This window comes from Mesoplodon densirostris, chromosome 3 (assembly GCF_025265405.1).
Source record: "Mesoplodon densirostris isolate mMesDen1 chromosome 3, mMesDen1 primary haplotype, whole genome shotgun sequence".
Taxonomy (NCBI): Eukaryota; Metazoa; Chordata; class Mammalia; order Artiodactyla; family Ziphiidae; genus Mesoplodon; species Mesoplodon densirostris.
In genome coordinates this window covers 118195501-118222809 of record NC_082663.1, presented here as the reverse complement: position 1 = coordinate 118222809, position 27309 = coordinate 118195501, and the positions used below count along the sequence as shown (strand labels likewise).

Below are 27309 nucleotides of genomic sequence, written 5' to 3'. Positions count from 1 at the left end.
TCTCCTACATTCTACATTTCACTGATTGCATTCTTATGATGTCATTTAACATGTTCTTCCATCCCCACTTGATCTGATTCAAGTTAAGCTTTTTGACAAGATAAGTTCATCAGAGGGTATATAATTCTGGTTGGCTCTTTTGTGATGTTAGCAGCCACTGATGACCATTACCTAGATCTCTAATTTCATTAAAGGTATACTATTCTACTTCTATCTTTTCTTCATTTTTTTATATGAAATACCTCTCTAGTGAGAAACTTCCCCTCATAACAAGTAACTAGTTACCCTGAGGTAGAGTTCATATGGGAAAGGCTTCTTTATTTACTGGTTTTTAGAATGAGTTAGATCTGTAGTATTAATCAAAGGTGAGACCAGTGAGATTTCTTGGGTGTCTTTGTGAACTCACGGATTTTAACTTATTTAATGTGCTTCAATTCACTGCAATTATTCTTATTAATGCTCAAATTCTTCTAACTTTGGCCTTGGTAGGCTTTTCCTACTGGCTTAGTTTTGACAAGACCCCATTAGTAAAGGACAGTATCTTCCATAAATGGTGTTGGGAAAACTGGACAACCACATGCAAATGAATGAAAATGGGCCACTATCTTACACCATACACAAAAATTAACTCAAAATGGATTAAAGACACGAACGTAAGACCTGAAACCATAGAACTTATATAAGATAACATAGACAGTAAGCTCCTTGACATCAGTCTTGGATTTTTGGGATTTGACACCAAAATCAAAAACAACAGCAAAAATAAACAAGGGGGGGTGGGTACACCAAACTAAAAAGCTTCTGCACAGCAAAGGAAACCATTAACAAAATGAAAAGGCAACTTACTGAATGGGAGAAAATATTTGCAAATCATATACCTGGTAAGGAGTTAGCTCCCAAAATATATAAAGAACTCATACAACCCAATAGCAAAAAAATAATCCAAAAATGGGCAGAAGACATGAACAGACATTTTCCCAAAGACACACAGATGGCCAAAACGTACATGAAAAGGTGCTAAGCATCACTAATCATCAGGGAAATGTAAATCAAAACCACAGTGAGGTATCACCTCACACCCGTAGAATGGCTATTATCAAAAAGACAAGAAATAACAAGTGTTGGCATAGATGTGGAGAAAAGGGAACACTTGTGTACTATGACTGAAAATGTAAACTGGTACAGCTACTATGGAAAAGAGTATGAAGGTTCCTCAAAAAATTAAAAATAGAACTACCACAGGATCCAGAAATTCTACTTCTGGGTATTTATCCAAAGAAAACAAAAACAGAAATTTGAAAATGTTCACTGCAGCATTATTTGCAGTAGCCAAGATATGGAAACAACCTAAGTATCCATTGATGAATGAATGGATAAAGAAGATGTGGTGTATATATACAATGGAATACTATTCAGCCATTAAAAAAATGAATTCGTGCTGCTTGTGATGACATGGATGGAATGAGGGCATTATGCTAAGTGAAATAAGTCAGACAAAGAAAGACAAATACCGTATGATCTCATTTATATATGGAGTCTTAAAAAAAACAAGCTCATGTATACAGAGAACAGATAGGTGGTTGCCAGAGGTGGGGTTGGGGGTGGGGTGGGAGTGATGCGGGTGAGTGAAATGGGTGAAGAGGGTCAAAAAGATAGACTTCCAGTTATAAAATAAATCAGTCTGGGCTTCCCTGGTGGCGCAGTGGTTGAGAGTCCGCCTGCCGATACAGGGGACACGGGTTCGTGCCCCGGTCCCGGAAGATCCCACATGCCGCGGAGCGGCTGGGCCCGCGAGCCATGGCCGCGGAGCCTGTGTGTCCGGAGCCTGTGCTCCGCAACGGGAGAGGCCACAGCAGTGAGAGGCCCGCGTACAGCAAAAAAATAAAAAAATAAAAAAATAAATCAGTCTTGGGGATGTAATGTATAATATGGTGACTGTAGTTAATTATACTATATTGCATATTTGCAAGTTGCTAAGAGAGTAAATCTTAAAAGTTCTCACCACAAGAAAAATAATTATTTAACTATATATGGTGATAGATTTTAACTAGACTTATTGTGATCACTTCACAATATATACAAATATCGAATCATGTTGTATAGCTGAAACTAATATGATGTCATACATCAATTATACCTCAATAAAAAACCAAAAGTCTATCAGGGTATTAAAAGTACTTAAAAAAAAAAGACCCCCAGTAGTCTTCATTCCTTTCCTTTCTTACTGATATAGCAAAGTGTTTCAGGCTCAATTTGTTCATTTCTGCCTCAGTCCTATAAACAGCTACTTCTCCTTTTATACTATTATCTATTTGTTTAACATTCTTATATCTTTTTTCCCCTAAAAAAAGACCATAAATTTAAGGACTGCACTACATCTAAAAAGAATGTTCAGCACTTACCCCAGCACTCTGCTAGACAGAAAACTAGTACACGATAAATATTTACGGAATTGAACTAAAAGATTAGCATCTGTCTAGCTATTCTACAAGGATCTCTACTGAGTCAAGACAGGCAGCACTGGAAACATTAAGCACTTACCTCCTCCCCAGGTGGTCCAATGGCAGGGCTCAATCTCACTCTGCTAATTATTCTTTCATGTTATGGGAAGACCTACTCCAGCTCTAGTGAGTACTCCCTAGAACAACGATTCTAAAAAAAGAAAAATAATTTTTTCTAGAGTTGAAAGAATGAGAAAAAAAGTTTTCTATGTGCATTTTCTTAAAGTTGGAAATCATTATAAGGTAAAGCATTTAATGGTCCATATCTGCTTAATTTAACAAGACTACAAATTAGTGTAAAGATGTTTGGTTATCTAGAGAGGAAACTGCTGTCATTCCTTAGTTGTAGTCCCCTTTACCACTGAAAGGTTACATTTCACCACTAGGTGTCCACAGGGGAGGAAATGATACCTTACACTGGCCCATTTCAAGTCACTTTCACACACATCTGCACTCCACAATTAAGCAACTGTGCCTTATGTCAATTTACACAAATCTGCAATCCTTTGAGTTTTATATTGTACCATGTAGGTCTTCTTCATAGACTTTTACTTACTGTAAAATTTTTTTATTTACTTAAAGATGGAATCTACAGAACTGCATTCCTTAAACTCACTATGTTTAAGTACAGCCAAGAATTGAGGGCAGACTACACATTCCTTTATTGATCTCTACTTCATGAACCTGTAAGCACTTTAGAGATAGTCTAATCCAGAGATTTTTCAAACTATTTTTTATTTTTCTAGGCACAGAAACATTTTTTTTTCTTTTTGAACAACATACTATATGTAACTCTTTGATGGATGGACGGGGCAGGGAAAACACATGCAGTTACTAAGATACCTAGGAAAATGTTATCCATTCTACTAATATAGTTAGGGTTATAAATACCCAATATTTTAAACTCCAACTCTGAAAAGTTCTGAATTTCTAACAATCATTAACACACCAGCCATGGAAGCAGCAGAAAATATCCCACAGACCTATTTTACTGGTCCCCTCTTTCCACCAGAAGGAAAAAAATCCCTAAGAATTGTACTTTGGATCTGTTCTTCCTTTAGTTTCTCAAACTTATTTTCTGCTAGAGAATGATGAAGTGAGTAGTGTCACAGATCCTCAATAGAAAGAGTATAGAAAAAAGCAGAAGAGGACAGAACAAATTAGGAAAAACTAAAAAGAGAACTAAAATTCACTGGTGACACATGTTTGCTGTAAATGGTACTAGGAACGTCACACAAATTATTCAATCCAACAACAGTCCCAACAAAACAGATGGGATCCCCATTTTACAGACAAGAAAACTGAGATTCTGCAAGATTTAAGAAGTGACTTGTTCAAGGTAAGGAGGAGAGTGAAGGCTCAACCCTAAGACTTCCTAGCTCCAGACTTCTTTTCTTTAACAACCCCACTGACTTCCAGAAGAGCCATGGGTTTGCCTTAGCAAAACTTTCCACAGCCATCCCTTGCCGCCTTCTCCACCTTGACTACTCCTAAACTGGCCCCCACATTAGCAACCAATTATTTCATTCTGTACCTAACAGCACTTTGTTCTCAAGCTGCTACAGGTGTTTTCAACATCAAAACAATCCATCCCTTTCCTTTCCCCTGAATCCCCACCTATTTACTAGGAATGTCACCTATACCCCATATTTAAAGTTATTACCTAATGTTAGAGCTGGGGGAAAACTTCTGAGGTCATCAAGAACAAATCCTTCATTTTTCAGAGGACAACCTGTGCCTAGATAGGTTATATATTCTGCATTTTGAAAAAAATCTTTATCACCGTTATATTACAGGAGGTTCCTCCTGAACACTGAATGGTCGGCCTCCTCCTTGCCAAAGGAAATAGCATCCCTGTTCTATTCCTCCCAAATCTCTTCTGCTAGAGATCCATGCCAGTTTTCATCTCTAACACACTGATTTCCAACTCTAAGTGCAGAGATGGTGAATTTGCAGCAACTAGGCAAGTAAGCTTTTAGGGCTAAAGTTAAACTGCCTGGATTTAGAATATTCTAAGAAAGAAATTGCAGGAATATTACTCAGCCATAAAAAAGAACAAAATAATACCATTTGCAGACACATGGATGGACCTAGAGATTGTCATCCTTAGTGAAGTAAGTCAGAGAGAGAAAAACAAATATCATATGATATCACTTATATGTGGAATGTAAAAAAAAATGGTACAAATGAACCTATTTACAAAACAGAAATAGAGTCACAGGTATAGAAAACAAACTTACGGTTACCAAGGTGGAAAGGGGAGGAAAGGGATAAATTGGGAGACTGGGAATGACATATACACACTACTATATATAAAATAGATAACTAATAAGAACCTACTGTATAGCACAGGGAATTCTACTCAATACTCTATAATGACCTATAAGGGAATAGAATCTACAAAAGAGTAGATATATGTATAACTGATTCACTTTGCTGTCAGCAGAAACTAACACAACATTGTAAGTCAACTATACTCCAATAAAAATTTTAAAAAAAGAAACAAATTGCATATCTTGGTAATCACCAAATTTCAAGGATTCAAAGGTTAACAAACAGCAATTCTATCTGGGATGTCACCATGCTTACTTCAGCATGAATCACAAAGAAAAGCCTGTGAGCTAGTCTAGAAAGCCTGTAAAGCCATCACACACAGACCTGAAGCAACACTATAAACATAAAAATGAGCAGGAAAAGAAAATCAAGGCAACCTAGCCTTGAAAAAAAAGTAGGAATTGGGGCAAAGGGAGTGAAGTACGGAAAATCAAAGGACATGGTAGACAACCAGTCAGTAAGCAGTGTTTATGACTATTTAAGAAGGCCCATTACTAAGCACACTGAATGGCACACAGTAAAAGTACAATAAATATTATGAGTTAACATATGCTGAAAATTACAAAATGGAACCTAAAGAAGAGATTCCACTCTGGGGATTCATTTGCTGGGGGAAAGAAGACTTGCCCCCCATGTCCCCACCCTGAGCAAACTCCCTTCTACCTTTCTTTGCCTGAGTTTCCCAATGTATGAAATGGGGGTAAAAGCCCCATTTCCAAGGTGTGGGCAAAGTTGAAATAACATGCAAAAAGGATTCAAAGCTCACACAAATGCAACCGCCTGAGAGCACCACTGGCATGTCTCATAAGCAATCTCAAATTTAATAAGCACAAGATGAAACCTTCAATAATCCCCCTCAACTTGCTCCTCATCTTGCCCATCTCAGTAAAGGAAACCATTTCAGTACTCTGGCCGTCATTCTTGCTCTTCCTCCTCATCCAACCCATCATCCAGTCCTATCCATTCTAACCTTCAAATATCATCCACTTCTATCTGCACTGTCATCACCCTAATCTAAGCTACAATTATCTCTCACATAAATTACTGACCTTGCTCCAGCACACCAGCTTTTGCAGTTCCTCAAATGTGTTACGCTCCCTCCTGACATACTCCTGTTCACCCTTTGGGTCTCATTCTAGAGTTCTCACTCACTCCTCATTCATTGCACTCTCACACCATTTTGAAGTACTTATGTATTTGTGCAATTATTTTCTTTCACAAACGGCTATAAATCCAACTAAACTAAGAGCTCCACGAAGGTAGGCACTGTGATTTGTTTGGTTCTCCTCATGAAAACCGGGTCTGGCACACAGTTTAGGCCCAAATATCTGAATGACTCCAGCTAAGGTGGAGACGTAAAGTAGCCAACTACAACTCCTAACTCAAAAAGACAGCTGCCCAGGTTGCTTCAACACTCTCCCCACCTCCACTCTCAACAGCTCAGACCAAACCATTCATGGCATCAGATACCTCAGGGCTCCAACCTCAGGCAGCCCCTGCTTTCTCCACACACACCCCCCATAAAGTTCCAGGTCCAAAGAGAACCCCTCAGCCCTGGGGCGGGAAGGGACGTGCCTCTTTTGCCCCTGCGGGTGTCGGGGTGCCGGACTACCCAGGAGAAGTCTCCTAATCCGGACACCCTGGCCGAGCGTCTGAACACTAGTCCGCGCAGCCGTGACGCACGCAGGCCCGAGCGCTTCGTTAGCTATAAAGCAGCGAAGTGCGAGGCGCTTCTTTGAGATTTCTCAGACGCAATTTAAACCGCGCGTCCCGGGTCGAGCGTAAAGGCGCGTCGCAGACCCTCAGATGTCCATTCTATTCAAGGAGGGACAGAAAACACAACGACTCACGCGCCTTGCCCTTTAAGAAACACCCCCGTTTGAGCCAGGTGGGGCTCCGAGTAAATCCTCGCGAGAGCCATCTGCTTCCGCCCGCTTCCTGCTCTCGGCTCTCCGGACCGGAAGGAAGGAGGTACTTCCCCCGCCCCCGGCTTCTACCTCACAAGGCAGCGCGGCCCCAGCTGCGGCCAATCGGCGGGCTCATTCTAGGCCACGGCCCAGAGAGCCAATGGAAAGTCGCGGCGCGCGCAGAGCTTCCTCTCTTCCTCACCGGCCCCCTCCCTTCCGCCTGCCGACTTCCACTCAGCCCCTGGCGGAGGAAGTGATGTCACAGGCCCCATGTGAGCGGATTGCAACACATGCAGCTGCCTGGAAAGAGGGAGCCGGTGTCCTACGTCAGAGCCGCCGCCGCGGAGCCGCCGCCGGGGAGGAGCAGCAGCTGCCGCCCAGGACTGGGCCCTTAGGTAAGCCAGGGGAAGGGAAAGGCCAGCGACCACCGCGGCGGGCCGCGCGGGGCGGGAAGAGGAGGGACTCTCGGGGGTGGCGAGGAAGGGGGCCGCTCTGCCCCAGCGGCGGCGCTAACTCTGTGGTCTTGGTGTCTCCGGGCCCCGCCGGGCCGCTCTAGGGAGGAGGAGGCGAGAAGATGGCGGACGACCCCAGTGCTGCCGACAGGAACGTGGAGATATGGAAGATAAAAAAGCTCATTAAGAGCTTGGAGGCGGCCCGCGGGTGAGCGCCGCGTCTGGGCCCCCCCATGCCCTCTTGGTTTCCGGACCCCTCAGGATGGCCGCCCCCGCGCCGCATGGCCGGATGAGGAGAACCGGGCACTAGCCAACTCCCGCCTTCTGGACCTCTGGGTAGTAGCCCTAGTCCTAGGGGCGAGGGTCTGCGCGGTTGGTCCGAGAAGGGGCCCTTTCCCCTGTTTGGACTAAGGGGTCCCGCTCCCGGGGCTCGGGCCACTCAACCCCCTCGTGGTAGGCTACTGCTACTTTTGTACCCCTTTCAGGCGCTTGAATCCAAAACCTCCCGTTTTGAGCTCCAGGTGCTGCCACCCAACTCGGGTGCTGCTGGGGGAAAGGGCCCAGCCTTGCTTTCCGAACGCCTTCCCTATTTCCTCTCTTCTTCCTTCACTTTTCTCAGCCAAGCTTCATTAAAATGGCCTCCCCCTCCCGGGCTTCTGAGACCCGGGTGGGTGAAGTTTGGATGGGGCGGGAAGGAGGGGTTGTCAGGGACAACCTTTTTCTGACTTCCTCTGATTTCTCTGGGTCTTACAACTCTCCCAGTATGACTTCCTCCAAGTCCTTTAATTACTCCGTAGCTTCCTGGTGTTGGCTGTTACAGGACCCACCTCTAAACTGAAAATGTGTGCGGGGTCGGGGAGTGGGGGAGGTTTTGGTTGACAGGTGTGTATCTGTATATACAGGAGAAATCCCAGTTATGGGGCCGTTCATGTGAACTGTACCAACAGGGTCCCTTTTGGCCTCTCTCTGGAACTCTTGGGGTAGAGATGCTGATGTATTAGTATTAATGCTTGTTGAAATTCAGAACTGGATTAAGCGGGCTTTGAGGGTTTTTTTGTAAATTTGGGTAAGAAACTTAGGTGTGTCCGTTTTGGGAAGGGGAGACTAGGTTAAAACTGACTTTATATGCTCTTTTTTAATTAAAAAAAAAGTTGTTCTTTGGGGGAAGGTGTATCAGAGGTATACCTGTTCTCTCACTATATTACTTTATTTTGTTCTTTTTCCCAGTCATGGAAACTCTTTACTTACAGGAAGTGGGGGGAAAAAAGTGTTTGGACATGACGTATTTTTACGTCTTCAGCATTCTTAGAAGAGGAGAGTGGCTTATCCTGGGCCATGTTAAAAGTTGTTTTCAGTACAGGAATTGGATATTCTGGTTTCCAGCCCAGGTTTGTCCTTGCTTGGAAGATTTGCAGTGATAGGATTCATCAGATTCATAGTTGTTACTGCTTTATGAAATAAAGTATGCTTAGTTCCATTGAAGGCCCATGGCTAACAGTTTTGTCATTGTGTTGTTTTGTTTATAAATTTATTTATTACTTATTTATCTTTGGCTGCATCGGGTCTTCGTTGTTGTACGTGGGCTTTTCTTTAGTTGTGGCGAGCGGGGGCTACTCTTCATTGTGGTGCGCAGGCTTCTCATTGCGGTGGCTTCTCTTGTTGCGGAGCACGGGCTCTAGGCGCGCGGACTTCAGTAGTTGCAGCACGCAGGCTCTGTAGTTGTGGCTCTCGGGCTCTAGAGCGCAGGCTCAGTAGCTGTGGCGCACAGGCTTTGTTGCTCCGCAGCATGTGGGATCTTCCCGGACCAGGGCTCGAACCCGTGTCCCCTGCAGTGGCAGGCGGATTCTTAACCACTGTGCCACGAGGGAAGTCTCTGCCATTGTGTTTTGTTCCTAGTAATTAGTGACAGTTCTGTTTGGGGTGAAGCTTCTGAAAGTTTAGTCCTCTTCAGTTACTGGGGCTTTTGCTTACTTTCTCTGATATGAATTGAAGGTAGCAGCTTATTTTTCATTCCGTAGGTTTGTTTTTCTTTTAATTTAATACGACATTCAGACCTAGATAATAATCTTAACCAGAACTTGAACACAGATGATTCTCTGCTACATGGTAGAATGAATAATTATTCCCCAAGTGTGAGAATACTGTACAGGAGGAGCAATATAGGTCATGACCCATTATGATGCACTACCAGGAATTAGCTGGGTTCTTTTATTTCACTAGCACCTGCTGTTATGTTACTTGAATCCTTCACTTGAGTATGGCTTTTACAGTTTGCTGTTGTTACTGTTGTTTAAAGCTGGATGTACCCCTTGGGTTTCTTCTCTTATTACTTTAATTTTTTTCTTTAATATTTATTTATTTATTTGGTTGCGCTCAGTCTTAGTTGCAGCACGTGGGCTCCTTAGTTGTGGCATGCATGTGGGATCTAGTTCCCTGACCAGGGATTGAGCCCCAGCCCCCTGCATTGGGAGCGTGGAGTCTTAACCACTGCACCACCAGGTTAGTCCCTCTTGTTACTTTAACTTGAAAGCAGGTTCACACATTAGAATTTGAATACATTACATACTCTGAGGAAGTCTAAAATATGAATTCAAACTATAATTTGCTTCTTGTCCAAGTGAAGTGACACTGAAGATAACAGTGCTTACTTAATAACAGCATTCCCTTTACTGCTTGATGAAGGAAGCTCATTCTTAAATTTGTTCCTACCCATGTTACCTAACCAGTTGAAACTTTTAAGCTCCTCTTTAAAGCTTTTAAAGACTTTAGTCCTTTGATTAGCAAAGTCCAGTAAACTTCAAACATACTAAAAATGAGGTTCTCTTTGCAGAACTTTTTTTCCAAGTAGTAGTTTTTATACAAGATTAAGCTGTCCTCTAAACAGTGTGGTTCATAATCATGTCCTGCTTTTGCCTACTTTGTTTTTATTGAGGATTTGGTTACATCTTGATCCCATGAAAATGTAAAATCTTGGTCATCTCTAGGTATTAGGAAGGAAGTCACAAGTTTCTTCTGTTTGACTCAAACGGTTCTTGGTATATACCAATTTCTTTTTGAGAATAGCAAGATTGTATTATGGTTGAGTTGTGTTAGACTCATTAGATTATCATAGTGTACAGTGAGAAATGTTTTTCCTTCTTTGCCTAATGGTAAAATACTATTAGGAGAAGCATGATGGACTTCAAGCACAAACTGGATAGCACAATAAATCTATCTGTGCTGGTGTTTAAGGGGCAAGTTGTGGGTTTCAGGAGAAAACAGGTTGTGTTCCAGCATGGTTATTAGCACTAGATAGCACTTAGTGGCAGATTAGTAGAATGGCTTTGGAAATGAAGATTTCTTCTCCACCCCCCCCCCCACACACACCACCCACCCACCCACCCCCCCAGCAATTCTGGGCATGAGAATTACAGATTGGTGTTTTTTTTAACCCTGGTTCTTAAGGTATGCTGGGATAAGAGTAATTTTGAAATTGAGATAGTCACTATGTGATTATCTTGATATATGACCCCAAGGTAATGTAGCTTTAAAGGGGAACCACCTGTAAAATGGACTCACTGATGAAGGACATCTGAACAGAGTGAAGTTTCTAAGCACAATAATTTATTGTGCACTTAGCATGTTATAGACACTGTGTTAAGCAATACATTATTTCATTTAACCCTCACAGAAGTATTGCCACCATTTGGTGGGAAAGGCAAACTAAGGCTGTGAGGTTAAATATCTTACTTTCTGGAATAAAGCAATGCCCAGGATTTGAACCAATGTGCTGTACTGCCCAATGGATATATTTTACATTAAAAAAAAAATGCAAGACTACACTTACTCAAATTGTAATCTGAGCTATAACAGACTATTTTATGCTATGGAAGACCACTTACAGGAGCCAAAATGACTAAAATGGAGAACTTGCTAGGAGTCTTTTTGTAGTCTTTTTGTCATACTTAATTTTCTGAGTTAAAAAGTGTGTTACACATATAACTTGAATTTAAGTTGGGTGGAACATATATATTTAGCTTCATATAAGCCTGGTAGAATGTTGGTTTCTGTGTATGCTAGCAAAATAACCAGCTAATTCTTTTCCTATATATAAGTCCCACTTAAAGTTAATGATAGCTCTTCCCGGTTTACGATTGCTCTTGGCATATTCTCTGTAGTTGGCTTAATGAGGATAAATGTGTACATAAGTCAACTGGAACTAGGACCATGTGGATGGAAACCATGGCTGTGGGTATTCTGAATAAGGAACTAAACCAGGTGAAGGTATGTAGGAGAAAGGCAGATGGGAAATTTAGGTTGCTTTTTCCTAATGTTTTCTGAGCCAGCAAGAGGTAGCCGCAGAAATTGTGTTGGAAGCTTTATAGTTTTCAGGTAATAAAATCATAACCAGAGCCTGTTATTACCAGGGACAGTGGTGAATGTAACCAAGGAACAGACAAGGTTCATTTGGGCTAAATTGTGTCTGTGAGTATTAGAATATTTTTTCACTTATCTTCGGCAGGGAATCTTATATATTTCATATATAATGAGGGCTCAGTCAGATAAACCATGTTTGAAAATCAGCGCAGTTTCTAAGCTTCATTTGAGTCTTTGGTCTTTGGGCATTTTTAAAGCTTTTGTTAAAAACAACTTGTAGATATCTTGACTTTGAAGGAAATAAATTACCTGGCTTTACATGACTGTCTTTCCTGCCCCCAAATATACTGGTGGGGGTAGTATCTTTTTCCTCTACTCTGAGTAGTTCTGATACTAGATGTGTGGTTTTTTTCCCCACCAAGCAGTTCTCCAATTCTCACTGGACACCAGCTGAGCGTTCCTACAGTTGAATTAGATTCTGACACTACCCAGAGTTAGTGTCGGATCCCACTAGGTAACGGGGTCACTCCCATGAGACTGCCCACACTTGTGATGCCAAAGCAAGTCCTACCCTACCCTACTTCTCAGACAGGCTATAATTTGGGGGTTCCTATGACTCCCTCCTTGGGTTCAGTAATTTGTTAGAATGACCCAAAGATCTCAGGGAAACTATTTATGTTAACCGGTTTATTACAAAGGATATTATAAAGGGTATAGACGAACCGCCAGATGAAGTGGTACATGGGGCAAGGTGTGGAAGGGTCCGAGTGCAGAAGCTTCTGTCCTTGTGAAACTGGGGTATGCCACCTGGGTTTACCAACCCAGAAGTTCATTAAATCTTGTTCAAGAACTTTTTTTATAGAGCTTACTCTGCAACTTCCCCTTCCCATAGGTCTGTGGATAGAGCAGAAAGTTCAGCCCTCAAAAAACTTGATCTTTCTGGTGACGAGCTCCATCCTAAGTCTGCCTAGGGGCCCCACCCTAAGTCACTTCATTGGCACTCCGTATGAATAACATAAACTCCCATCTCAGGAAATTCTGAGGGATTTTAGAGCTTTGCTAAAGGCCGGGGACAAAGACCAAAATCTCCACAAAATTCCTTACATTATATTGAATTAGAAGTTAGTAATTTTATGAAATCGTTGAATAGGTTTTTTAAAGACAAATAATACAGACAGATTGTTTATATGGTTCAAATAAATTAAAGTATCTAAAATGTGTTTGGGTACCTTTCCCAAGTGAAAATTGTTGATTAGTACAACACTCACCTAAATGACACTTGGAACGTTCTCAAAGCGATAAATTTCGGGTACTTTTATTTTTACTTTTGTTCTCCATATCCTTAAAGAGCTGGCTGTAACTAGAGTGATACTTTGTAGTTTTTCATACTAATACCAGAATATACAGGCTCTTAAAAGGCTTTTTTCATCCTGTGTTCTGGCTTCCCCTGCCCCTCCTGTCTCTGATTGTTAACAGACAGGTAAAAGACCCCACTAGAGAAAAGTCAGGAATTAGAATATTTTTAATTTCCTGAGAAGAGATGAGTATAGAACAAATAACTACAGAGGTCTTGGTGTCTTCTCACTAAGGGGTCAAAATACAGATGCCACCAACAGGTCTGAGCCATGAGAAGAGAGCAAGAAAGAGGTAGTAAAGGGAAGAGGAGGAGATAAGAGCAGGGTGTGGTGGTGTTCCTCAGTCCATTCCAAGTGTCATAGGCTGCCTGCCTTAACTCGGATCTAGTCCTAACTGCCGCTGTACTCTGGCATGGTGTTCCGTGCACTGTGAACCTAATGAACAATTACTTTCTTTGAATTTCAACTCTTGACAGACTTCTCATTGTAACAGCAGATACACTTATCCTTCCAGGAAAGGAAGGCTTGCTCTGGACACACTCCTAGGTAAGCAAGAGTACCTAATTAGAATACCATTTAAGACAGAATGTAATGTAGGTCTCCAGTGTTCCCCCCTTCTCACCCCCGAACCACACACACACCAGTTGGACCCCTTTAGCAGAGGGCCCTTTTTCTTCGAGCTTGGGGTTGAGGGTGTGCTCAGTGTGGCAAACCTTTCAGAACATGTTTGGTTGTGAGAAAACTTAAAATATGGGTTTTGTAGCAGGGCTAAATGGTTTTAGATCCTATTTAAAGAGTCAGAAGGAGAAATCTGCCTCTTTTCCCTAGACCTACTGCTGGAACTGTCCCTCTGAGAACTTGGGCAGCAGAAATTTCTTCTGAGTCCAGCCTGTTCTCCAGGGATCTCAAAATAGAACCTTCTTCTAGAATACATTCGATAGGTGTCTCTTAATTTTTCAGCAGCCTGCTCTTTTAGTGGCGGGGAGAAAGGATTTAGAGGGGGTTCAAGATTCTTCTTTCCAGCAAGTTGGAAATTATGAGATTTCTCTTTGGGGCAGCTGTCCTCAGAGAGCATGATGAAGTTCCCTCTGATAACAGCTTTCTCTTATGCCACTGGACATACTTTGAACCCTAGCTTACTGCCTATCAGGAATGAAAATTTCCCTTTTTTTTCTTTTTCTGAACAGGTATCTTTGTCTTTGAATCTAAGTGATTTGAGATAAACAATGATTGCTCTTTTTCTCACTTCTAAACATAACTGAGTTTGATTAAGAGCCATAATTTCATTATTATTCTTGTGGATACAAAGATAAAAACACTTGATTCTTTTACATTGATAGATTGATCAAGGTTTCTGTGCTTTAATCCAGCCGTCTCTCTTTTATCTCCTTAATTTGTATGTAATAGGTGTCTTATAAGTATTTACATGTCCGCTTTGTCCTTTTTTTTAACCTCCAAGTTGTTTTATATCTTTAACACCAATTTTGAGACATGTAGCTTTCATCCAGTGTATACTTTGTCTTTACTCATCACCATCTTTTCTACCCAGTTCAGAGGACTTGACATTTTCAGGTGCCTGACAACACCTTCTTGTCATGTAGATAACTTGGGGGGTACTGGTCCTGTACTCTTCTGTTTTCACATTTTTGTTTTATCCTTTAAGGTCTCCTTTAGAAGAATGAGCCTAGTCAAAACAAAAGATTGTCTTTTTCTTGCCATGTCTGTGGCCTTGTAAATTAGATTTTCCCCTGAACTCACATCTAAGTATATGAAAAACAAAGACCATAAATGTATTTTTTACTATTAACCAGTCAGCTTACAAGCTTCATCAAACATCTGCTGTAGGTTGGACGTTTATACATTTAGGGGAGCAGTGTGTAATACCATGAGAATGGTCTGACACACAACCTTGGAGTGATACTATGAACCATTTCTGGCCCCAGAATAACATGGTACATGTTGAAGGAGATGTAGCGTAAGCAGATGATTTGGGTCTTGAATGAGGCGTTGGGCACTGTCAAAAACGGACAGATTGTTTAACTACTTGAGCAGATTTCCTAGGCAAGGCAAGTGTTTCAAAGAATGTTACTGTGGGCATTGGTATTATTTGGCTGATACAGTATCTTTGATACACGGATGTAGTGGAGCTGTAACTGATCTGAGACTTTGAAATGGTCACTGAAATTCATTCTTGATTAAAAGCCAGTTAGCCTAAAATTAGATTCAAAAGCTTTGTGTTGGTTGATGGTTGGTGAGCTGTCAGGGTATTGAAATAGTGCAGAGTATTTGCATATATGTGCCTTGTTGGTAAAGTTGGCTTGACAGAGTTTTGACAGTCCCAACACCAGTTTGCCTTTCAGCCTAAATAAACTTTAGTTTGCAAGTACTGAAAATGTACTGATCCCCAAACATTAATTCCTTAATACCTCTGGATATTTTTAGCCTTTTACTGAAGAAGAAAAAAAGTTTTCTTCCTATTTGGCTATCCCATTCTCTGGCATCTTCTGGCCTTTATGACTACTTAAGCAAGAAGGCTACTCGGGAAAGACAGGGTTAATCAAATAATGAAACTAGTTTTCTGAAGATGGGTTGAATAGCATATATTTTGGCTCCTCACAACAGCTCTGTGAGAAAAGCTGTTACTGCTATTTCATGGATGAAGAAATTTGAAGTACAGAGAGATTAAGTAGCTTGCCTAATATCACAGTCTAATACGGGGCAGTGCTAGATTCTGTTCCCCCTTTCCTGATTCCAGAGCCTCTGATCCTAACTATTGTACCACACTGCCTTGCTCTTTTTTTTTTTTTTTCTTTTTGCGGTATGCGGGCCTCTCACTGTTGTGGCCTCCCCCGTTGCGGAGCACAGGCTCCGGATGCGCAGGCCCAGCGGCCATGGCTCACGGGCCCAGCCGCTCCGCGGCATATGGGATCCTCCCAGACCGGGGCACGAACCCGTATCCCCTGCATCGGCAGGCGGACTCTTAACCACTGCGCCACCAGGGAGGCCCCTGCCTTGCTCTTTGATTAGTATTTCTTTTGCTGAATAGAAACATCTGTTCTCTTCTGAAAGGAGGATTCTTGTCCAAGGAGATCTTCAATTTACTAGAGGGAGCAGATCTGTGGAGACCGAGGAGCAAAGATAAAAGGGAAGAGGCATGCTGTTTGCAGATCTACCCTAGGAAGAATTTGGGTACTGAACATGTTTGTTTTTAATGAGCGTCATTGGTGAGGGAAAAAACTTAAGTTTTAAATCCTTCCCCAGAAGCTCATTTGTGTATTAGAAAGAAGATTAACAGGAAGGCTGTGGCTTTTCTTTTATTTGAAAAGTACTTGCATAGTGGCCAGAAAAGATAAGAAGTGGACTTTCTCATTTATACAGTCCTGTGTAGAACACTGGTTGTTAGTAAGTCCCTAATGTTGGTTGTGATTGATATCTCCTGGCTTTGCACTGATGTGAGAATGCTAGAGAAATTTTCCAGCTTCTGCTGCTCCCTGGTGGAATATTCCACTAGGTCGATCTGTTTGTTTTTAGTTTTCTTTTTATGACAAAGTAAATTCCTGTAATTGTAGAAAAAATACTCCACCAGATATATACATTTTTGTTTTGGAGGACAGCAATCCTAGTGCTTTGAGGATAAAACGAACCTTCTGTAAACTTTACTTTCTGTAAAATATTGGGACATCTTGAGTTACTGTATCCTCTAGGATAGAGACTGCTTTAATGTCTCAGCATGTTCAGATATTGGTACTTGTCCCATCTGGTAATGGCATCTAACCCTGAGGTCAGTTGCACAAAATCAATTTCTAGTAACTTTGTCTAGCCTCTTTGAACAGTAACAGAATCCTCCCTTAGTTTGGTATTCTACAAGCTCTTTATAAAAAGCAGCCCCATCTACCTCCTACCTGCATCATAGGTAATATGGGGGCCAGGCATCAAGGTGAGGATGAACCAATTAAAGGTGGCAAAAGAAGGCATTCTGAAAGTGTTAGTTTTGTTGTGGTAAAAGACTGATGGGATGGTGTGAGCATTTTAGTTAAGCTAAAGCAGGGACAACTAGTCATTTCTAAGCACATGTTAGTTCCTCTCCAAAGATTGTCAAACTTTTAATTGGTATTTTATTTAGTAGTTTAAAATAAATCTCTGGTGTCTGCTTAGAAGAGACTATATAGAGAAGACCCTATTTTTTATGTTAGCAATTAACCATTTATTCATTCTCAAATGTTTGAGTATCCACTATGTCCTGAAATGAGTTCTGCTTTCAATAAGTAAGTGTTGTTTCACTGTTACTTGGTGGAAGAGAAAACAGGTCAGATCTTTGAAGTGACTGATAACCAGATAGAAGTGACTGTCTCTGAATTATATCGGAATATTTAACCCATGCCACAGCTGTAAGATGAAGCCACTTAAGCTATTTAAAGTTTTAGAGGGAAATGAATTTCTGTATTTCTCCCTTGTGATAAATTACAAAACAGCTTTAGTGTTCTGACCATATTGTTTTGAACTGTGTTTTGGTTTGGTTCTTTTGTTCTGTTGGAAGATTTGGCAGGTCCTGTAACCCAATAAAGGTGATTACCACCTACCACAAAGTCAACTATTATCTCCCTCTTTGGGACTTACTCAGACTCAAAGAAGACTACAGCACCACCTAACAGTGTTGCTCCCCACCTCACCCTGCCCCGCCCAGCTGTGCTGTGCCCTTAATTCTGGTTTTTACTATTAAAGGCAGGGGGGTAGGGCACAAGAAGCTATCAAGTTCCATCTAGTTACCATTTTAGCAATCTATCTGCTTCCATGCTAGGCAGTTGACATGTATTCTCTTATAGAATCCTCATGACCTTCTGAAGTAAGGAGAAACTGAGTCCCAAATGGATTTATGTGTAATTTGCCCTAGGTTGTGCCGATAGGACAGGACATGAACCCAAATCTGATTTGGAAACCTGTGCTCATAACCACCCTCCTACTACGTTCCCATATTAAACCCACATAAAACCATGGTGAATAAAATGACAAAAGGAGTAGTAATTGGAGAGGAGCTGATTGATTTTTAGCTGGTGATCCATATAATGTAGCTAGCTTAGTGAATCCAAGAAACGCTGTGTCTGAGATTTAAGTTGAGGTTTGCGAGCTTGAAAAGGGGATAGGGGAAACCTTGGCCATCCATATCCTAGGCATATCCTAGACAAACATCGAGATGAAAGCTTCTTGGGGGGCATATACTCTTAAGTCCCAACTAAACAGTGTAGTAGGCAGTCTCTAAAATGCTCCTGGCCCTAACCTGAAGGTAGTTCTATTATGTAGGGGTGATAAGATGGATGGCAGGGATTTGATGATAGGGTTCTGGCTGGAAAATGTTGGGCACATCTGAGCCATCACAATTCACTGGAGTTGTGTTACTGCTAGGGTAAATGACAGCAGCTTACTTGCAGCAATTGGGCTCTGAGTTTCTCTTTAGGTAGGGGTGAGGTCATGGAATCTCCACAACTTGAGCTGGCCAAGAGGTCCTGCTTAAAGGCATAGAAAGCAACCCAGACACGATGATTCTTAACCCTAGTTATGCATTAAAATCTACCTGATTCTGTTTAAATCAATCCATTTGAGAACTGAGACTCTCTTAACCCATAATCACTATCACCCTCACTCTCCCTGTTCAAGAGCTATTGAGTCAGAATATAGAGGAAGGGGAGATCTTTTTGTACCTGAGCATTTTTGTTTTGCTTTTTTAGAAAGCTCTCCAAGGGTTCTGCCGGCTCTCATGCAAATTGGCCAGTGGACAAACTTGTGGGTACCACATTTTCTTCCTACCTACCTTTCTAAAGTGTTCTTGAGCATTGTTAATGATGAGCACTGGTGAGATCTTTACGGGTCATAGAGTACCTAGATTTTCTTTTTGTTTGTCACTCTTACGACCATCTGTATCAGCAGGCTTCTTGAATCCTAAGGCTGGAATCCTGAGAGCCGTAAAGTTACATAAACATATACCCCACAGCGCAGGCTTTGCTCTGCTTACCTTGTGTTTTCTTCTTTAGAGACCTTTCAGTCCTGACAATCTGAACCTTATGTTTCTCTGTCCATAGTGTTTAGGGATCATGAAACCTTGGATTAGGTAAGTAACTGGTGGTACTACTCTAGGGAGAGAAACTTCCCTTTCAGCGGTCACCTTTGAGAATGAGGGAACAGAAAGCTGTAAGCTATTTCTTTAAATTCCCTTCCTTCCTGAGTTTTGTCTAGTATTATTTACTGTCCATATTTAGTCTACTTACAGCTACTTCCTTCTGTCTCCCAGCTGTTTTATTTCTCAGAAGTTAGTCTTCTGGGTGGAAGCACTGCTGAACTCTTCTTTGAAAAGGGAAAGTGCCCCTAAAATGATGAGAAACAAGAAGGGATCTGAGAACAGAGGCCCCTAGAGGCCTTACATGGCACATTGTATGTTGTGTCTTATTTTGCTCAGTTTTTACAACCTGCATGTGAATCATTGCTGTATACCTCATAATTCACTGGCTCTTGAATGAGAGCCTTTTGACTTGGGAAAGGGACATGGTGACAAAGCAGAGGAGTGGATGAAAACTATTAAAATCAAAGGCGTAGTTTGCATACACTGCCAGCAGCTCCTTAGTGAGAGCTTTATTTCTCATTCTCCCCTCAGGACTGTTGGCTCTACTTTAAAATGAAATACTCAGCTTCCTTGGTTTTATTTTGGTGTTTACACAAACTGGTCTAGCAACTTAGATTGGCTTGGGGGGGGTGGGCGGGGAGGACTATTATTTATTTTGTTTGGAAGCTTTCCTGGAAAAACTTTTTTTTTAATTTATTTTTTAAAACCAGAAGCCTCCTTTTTAATCTTTAAATTATTTATTTATTTATTTATTTTTGGCCACGCAGTGCAGTGTGCAGGATCTTAGTTCCCTGACCAGGGATCGAACCCATGGTCCCTGCAGTGGAAATTCCAGTGGAATTCCCACTGGACTGCCAGGGAATTCCTGGAAAAACTTTAATTTTCTGTATCAAACCCAACATACAAAAACATCAGAGATTATAATGTGGCCTTTAAATTTCTAAAGTAAAAGCCATCCATTTAAATAATCCTTGTTTCCTGATCCCCAGTCAGGTGTCAGATGAATTCAAAAACTTAAGGTTTCCCCAGCCTGGGTAGGGAGAGGCACAAGGGGAAACTAGTGAAAGGTAATTTTTTTAAACATTAGTCAAAATTCAAAATGAGTAAGAAGCCAAGACTAACTTTCAAGTAGTGTGTCAGATTTAGCAACTTGGTAGTAATCTACCAAACAAAATTTTTTGGCAAGCTATACTTCCAAACCATTTTTTTTAAGTGGAATCCTATAACAAGATTATGTTCTTAGGTATCTCTACCACTTTGTCCTCTCTAGGATGTTAAATGGATGTGAGTGCAAGGTTGCCCAACTCTGGTGCTATACAGTGAAGTTGCTTAATGGATGCTTATCTTCTTAACCTATCTGCAGTGGAAAGTAAATAGCTGCTTATCTTAAGGTCATTGCTTTGTCCTCCACCTGATTAGCTTGCTTCAGGGATTTCCTTTAGGCATTTTGGGTTCACTCAGTTAATTTATCCCAACATCATTTTTAGCCTCAAACTTTACATCCTTTGGGGTTTGGTGCGCATTAGCTTCCTGAGCTCTGAGCCTTCACCCCTGCTATCCTTGGAGCCCCTTCTCATTACGTTTCCTACTTACTGCCTCTTTGCTAGTTCCATCTCCTAGGAAACTATTCTGTAACTCAGAGCACATGAACTTTTTAAAACTGAGCCCTTCTTTTGAGAAGTAACTAACTCCCTTAGTCCCTAAAGATTCCAAAAGCCCCAGGGTAGAGAAATATGCTCTTTTGAGAATTGTTCGTCTGAAAACAAATACAAGCCAGTGAAGCCCATATTGCAACTTAACCTGTCTTCTTTTTTCCCTACCTTGTGTATTTTCATATTATACAGGTGGCACCTACAACCTGGAACAAGTTTGAAGTTAAATTTACTTGCCCAATTTTTCCAGCCCCTCCTAGATAAAGCAAACTCCTTTTCTCCTCTTTGGCCTATAAGATTTAGCAGAACTCCAGAAGGAATTATCCAAAAGTTTTTTGGAAATTCCTCTTCAGGAACCTAGCAAGATAAATATTGGAAGTAAAGCAGTTTGTTACATTTGATAGCTGAAAAATAGGACCCAGAGCATACTCACTGACTGTAAAGATCACTTTTCTTTTTTTGTAATAGAAGATACAAGTTTGTTTCATTTGATTCTTTTTCTAATTTAGAAACTGGAACATGGCCACAGGTACAGTTGTATGAGAGCGATACATCTGACTTAGTGTAAATGTGTGTGTGCATGAGCAAGGGATTGTTCCGAATCAGTCTGGTTTGTCAGTACTGTATTTGAAGTTTTAGGTGATTTAAATAATGGAAGTAGATATACATTTATATAGGTGAAGAAACTATGGGTCAGGTGTGGTGTGTGGATATGCTTTATCTTACATGAAGTGTATCTTGGAAGCAGCTTTTTTTAATGATCATTTTCCTTGTGTTTGTGGTAACAACTAAAGCTGCTTATCATAAATTTGTTTGATTCTCTGGTTTGGCTAGAATATTTGCTCCTCTATCCAAGGGGTGGCAACAGAGCAAACACCATCCTTTACCATGTACTGTCATTAATTGACTTGTAGTTCGTTGGGGGAAGTATCACAAAGGTTGTGAACCAGCCTTCTAGATTTGGAGTAGATACCCCAACAGAAACAGTGCCGGTTTCGGAGACGGAACATTAGCTGACAATCTGAGAGCAACCATTTTGATAGTGGAAGAGCTTGATAGCCAGCTTGTCTCCTTCTACAGAAAACTTGTCTGACTAAGGGACTTGAGGAATTTACCACTAGGAGAAAACTTTCAAAGGGCAGGGTCTTGTGTAAATGAGATCCCTTTCCAATGCTGGTACCAAGGTGCACATTTGTGAAGTTAATTTTACTCTAGAAAGATACTTTCCAGACACTTCCAGATTTTAAACACCTATAGTTACAAAGCTAATGTTAGGGGTTTTCTCTACTTTTTGATGTTGTTCCCCTCACTGTCTCTTCCCTTCTTTCTTATGCCACTTAGCACATAAGCCCATTTGACTTAACACTGTACCCATCTTTCTAATTTCTTTTTCTTGCCAGCTTCCACCAGACACTGGATATGTGAGATTACACAACACACTCTTGGTGATTAGGGGAAAGTTTAGGTGTTTCTGGCAGTCCTCCCAATTTATCTAAAGAAAACCCCCACCCATTTCATTATGACACTAATACTTGTAATGATTAAACTTGTCATAACCTTTAGGGGCATGATCTATAAGAATCTCAGGAAGTAACTTCCCTACAGACTCATTAAGTATCATGTAGAAACAGTCTGTAAAATGATAATCACATTTCTTAACATGCTTTGGCTCATATCATCAGCTTTTGCCTTCAAAACATAAATTGGCTCAATTTATTTATTTTTTTTATTGAAGTATAGTTTACAGTGTTGTGTTAATTTCTGCTTTACAGCAAAGTGATCAGTTATACATATATACATTCTTTTTTTTATACTCTTTTCATTATGGTTTATCATAGGATTGTTTTAATTGTTTTATTTTTGGCTGCATTGGGTCTTCGTTGCTGCGTGTGGGCTTTCTGTAGCTGTGGCGAGCGGGCACTCCTTTACGGTGTGCCGGCTTCTCATTGTGGTGGCTTCTCGTTGTGGAGCACGGGCTCTAGGCGCGTGGGCTCAGTAGTTGTGGCACACGGGCTTAGTTGCTCCGTGGCATGAGGGATCTTCCCAGACAAGGGCTCAACCTGTGTCCCCTGCATTGGCAGGCGAATTTTTAACCACTGCGCCACCAGGGAAGCCTGATAATGTAGTTTTATGTTTGCTTCAAGGAGAACTAGGAATATTGAAATGAGGTTGTTTTTTTTTTTTTTTTTTTTTTTTTGCGGTACGCAGGCCTCTCAGTGTTGTGGAGCACAGGCTCCGGACGCGCAGGCTCAGAGGCCATGGCTCACGGGCCTAGCCACTCCGCGGCATATGGGATCTTCCCAGACCGGGGCATGAACCCGTGTCCCCTGCGTTGGCAGGCGGACTCTCAACCACTGCGCCACCAGGGAAGCCCTAATGAGGTATTTCTTAACTGGTGGTGCTAGTAAGTATCTTGAGAATGTCCAGGTAAAAAAGATATGTTGCTGGCATCAGTATTAAGGTAAGAGCGAGGCTGGTGGCTGCTCATAAGGGACCTCCCATGTGACAAGGCCTTTGGGATGTCCTCCATAGGTCAGGGTTTAGTCCTGGTTTTTAGTTGTAGAAACTTGAATTTGCTTGAGTACCCAGAGTTGATCAGACTTTCAGTGAATTACTTTTTTTTTTTTTTTTTTTTTTTTGTGGTACACGGGCCTCTCACTGTTGTGGCCTCTCCCATTGCGGAGCACAGGCTCCGGACACGCAGGCCCAGCAGCCATGGCTCACAGGCGCAGCCGCTCCGCGGCATGTGGGATCTTCCCGGACTGGGGTACGAACCCGTGTCCCCTGCATCGGCAGGCGGACTCTCAACCACTGAGCCACCATGGAAGCCCACATTGCTCTTTTTAATCAAACTCAAAAGTTATTAATATGTAAAATATATTTAGAGATACATTTATTTAGAGAGAGAGAGGTGTGTGTGTGTGAGTGTGACATTGTGTGATTCCAAGGCTCTCATTTCCCATTATAAGGATACTTACGGTGCTAAATTAGTGATTATAAATTTTCGTGGTGAGCCTGGAATTTTATTTATTAATTTTTAATACTTATTTATTTTTTTGGCTGCGTTGGGTCTTAGTTGCAGCATGCAGGATCTTTGCAGTGTGGGCTCTTCCTTGTGGCTCACGGGCTTCTCTCTTGTTGTGGCATGTGGGGTTTTTTTTCTTTCTCTAGTTGTGCCGCGTGGGCTCTGTAGTTTTGCAGCACGCCAGCTCTCTCGTTGAGGCGCCCGAGCTCAGTAGTTGTGGTGCGCAGCTTAGTTGCACTGCAGCATGTGGGTCTTAGTTCCCCGACCAGGGATCGAACCCATGTCCCCTGCACTGGAAGGCGGATTCTTTACCACTGGACCACCAGGAATTTTAAAGGGAGGGACCAGGCTATTAAATTGGTATTTCATCTAGACTTTGGAAAGATTTGTTGCACCATCCTATGATGGCATCATCCTCTGAAGAACCACCAGATTCCAAGCCTCTGCCGTAGACTCAAGGTCAAACTCCAGCCTGTTGTCACACCCTTATCAAAGCTTCTCTCTTCATTCCTTGGGGAATGAGGTGTTTCCCAAGAACCCCTTAAAGTGCGTTACTTCTTTACATATTACATAACTAATATTCAAATAATTGAGCAACTACCATATTCTTTTTTTTAATTGAAGTATAGTTGATTGTAAATCAAACTGATGTACAGCAGAGAGAGTCAGTTACACATACATATTTTCATATTCTTTTCCATTATGGTTTTATTACAGGATATTGAATATAGTTGCCTGTGCTATATAGTGGGACCTTGTTGTTTACTTTATATATACTAGTTTGTATTTGCTAATCACAAACTCCTCCACCCACCCTCTTTATCCCTCCCCCACCCGCTTTCTCCTTTGGTAACCATAAGTTTGTTCTCTATGTCTGTGAGTCTCTTTCTGTTTTGTAAATAAGTTCATTTGCGTCATATTTTTAGATTCCACATGTGATATCATATGGTATTTGTCTCTGTCTGATTTCACTTAGTATGATAGTCTCTAGGTCCATCCATTTTGCTGCAGATAGCATTATTTCATTCTTTTTAATGGCTGAGTAGTATTCGTGTGTGTGTGTGTGTGTGTGTGTTTACCACATCTTTATCCATTCATCTGTCGATGGACATTTAGGTTGCTTCCATGTCTTGGTTATTGTAAATAGTGCTGCTGTGAACATTGGGGTGCATTTATCGTTTCAAATTTTCGAGTTTTCTCTGGATATATGCCCAGGAGTGAGATTGCTGGATCATATGGTAGTTATATTTTTAGTTTTTTAAGGAACCTCCATTACTGTTTTCCATAGTGGCTGCACCATTTTACATTCCCACCAACAGTGTAGGGAGGGTTCCCTTTTCTCTACACCCTTTCTACCATTTGTTATTTGTAAACTTTTTGATGATAGCCATTCTGACTGTTGTGAGGTGATACCTCATTGTAATTTTGATGTGCGTTACTCTGATAATTAGCAATGTTGAGCATCTTTTCATGAAATGTCTATTTAGGTCTTCTGCCCATTTTTTGATTGGGTTGTTTGTTTTTTGTTATTGAGTTGTATGAGTTGTTTGTATACTTTGGAAATTAAGCCCTTGTCAGTCTCATCGTTTGCAAATATTTTCTCGTATTCAGTAGGTTGTCTTTTTGTTTTGTTTATGGTTTCTTTGCTGTGCAAAAGTTTACAAGCTTGATTAGGTCCCATTTGTTTATTTTTGCTTTTATTTCTATTGCCTTGGGAGACTGACCTAAGAAAACACTGGTATGATTTATGTCTGAAAATGTTTTGTCTTATGTTCTAGGAGCTCTATGGTGTCATGTCTTGTATTTAAGTCTTTAAGCATCTTGAGTTTATTTTTGTGTATGGTGTGTGGGGGTGTTATAACTTCACTGATTTACAGGCGGCTGCCCAGCTTTCCCAACACCGCTTGCTGAAGAGACTGTCTTTTCTCCGTTGTATATTCTTGCCTCTTTGTCAAAGATTGACTGTAGGTGTGTGTGGGTTTATTTCTGGGCTCTCAATTCTGTTCCATTGTTCTACATATGTTTGTTTTTGGAGCACCTACCGTATTCTGAACACAATTCCTAGCTCTGGGTATACTTTGATTACAGTGGCGTAGCCCCTACCTTCATGGTCACCTTGAGAGTGATTTATTTCTACTATTTTAGGGGCGTCTCACTTTTAACTCCCTTTATTAATGATAACTCTTTACTTATATGGTACTTAAACCTCTAATGCTATGCTTTCTTCGACAGCAATGGCACAAGCATGATATCATTGATCATTCCTCCCAAAGATCAGATTTCACGAGTGGCAAAAATGTTAGCAGATGAGTTTGGAACTGCATCTAACATTAAGTCACGAGTAAACCGCCTTTCAGTCCTGGGAGCCATTACATCTGTACAACAAAGACTCAAACTTTATAACAAAGGTAATCTGGAGCTTGATCATTTACCTCCTCTGCTTTGTTTGTCTTGGTTGTATTTTCCACTTTGATCCTGCCATGATGCTTTCCGTCACTAGTGTTTTCTTCACCCAGCCATAAGCATTGTCTCTTTGGTCTTTTTTTCCCCCAAGTTACTTTTTGGAAGTTAAGTAGTATTCACTGTACTTAAAATAATAAATTCTCCTTTTTAAAACATCTCAAGTTTCAAAATTAGGGAGAGAAATCTGCCTGAGAGATTTACAGATATTTCCACTTTATTTAAATTATGAGGGGCAGGAACAACAGGCTGTGGGAACATTTTCTATTAATTGAGGAAAATTAGGTGTGGATATAAGTAGAGAAATTGTTTGTGTTCTTTGCAGTACCTCCAAATGGCCTGGTTGTTTACTGTGGTACAATTGTAACAGAAGAAGGAAAAGAAAAGAAAGTCAACATTGACTTTGAACCTTTTAAACCAATTAATACTTCATTGTATTTGTGTGACAACAAATTCCATACAGAGGTAAGAAGTTCATCGAATATTTTCATTACCCCGAAAGAAACCCCATACTCATTAGCAGTCATTCCCAGTCCTCCCTCCCTACCCCCACACCCCAAGATCTCTCAGCTCTAGCCTACCCTAATCTATTTTCTATCTCTGTGGATTTGCTTGCACTGGGCATTTCAATATAAATGGAATGATAGAATGGGTGGCCTTTTGTGCCTAGCTTCTTTCACTTAGCACGTTTTCAAGATTCATCCATGTTGTGGCATGTATTGCGCTTCATTCCTTTTTATTACCAAATAATATTTGCCACATTTTACTTACTTAACATCATTTAATGAATGTGTTGTTTCTACTGTTTGTTATGAATAATAGTGCTTTGGGGCTTCCCTGGTGGCGCAATGGTTGAGAGTCCGCCTGCCAATGCAGGGGACACGGGTTCGTGCCCCGGTCCAGGAGGATCCCACATGCCGTGGAGCGGCTGGGCCCGTGAGCCATGGCCACTGAGCCTGCGCGTCCGGAGCCTGTGCTCCGCAACGGGAGAGGCCACAACAGTGAGAGGCCCGCGTACCGCAAAAAAAAAAAAAAAATAAAAAATAATAGTGCTTTGACCATACATGTACAAGTTTTTGTATGTCCATATGTTTTCATTGGGGGCAGGTATATACCTAGGAGTGGAATTTCTGGGTCATATGGTAACTGTTTAAC

The 27309-nt window shown here is 41.3% G+C and overlaps 1 protein-coding gene across 1 annotated transcript in view; it reads left to right on the top strand.

Moving 5' to 3' along the window:
- The first annotated feature begins 6987 nt into the window (after positions 1 to 6987).
- ETF1 (eukaryotic translation termination factor 1) overlaps positions 6988 to 27309 on the top strand; it is a 28969-nt gene continuing 8647 nt past the window's right edge. The window contains exons 1-4 of the mRNA XM_060093423.1: positions 6988 to 7137; positions 7299 to 7402; positions 25927 to 26102; positions 26480 to 26619. Coding sequence (XP_059949406.1) covers positions 7317 to 7402; positions 25927 to 26102; positions 26480 to 26619 — 402 coding nt within the window. The 5' untranslated portion in view covers positions 6988 to 7137; positions 7299 to 7316. The remainder of the gene's footprint in view (positions 7138 to 7298; positions 7403 to 25926; positions 26103 to 26479; positions 26620 to 27309) is intronic.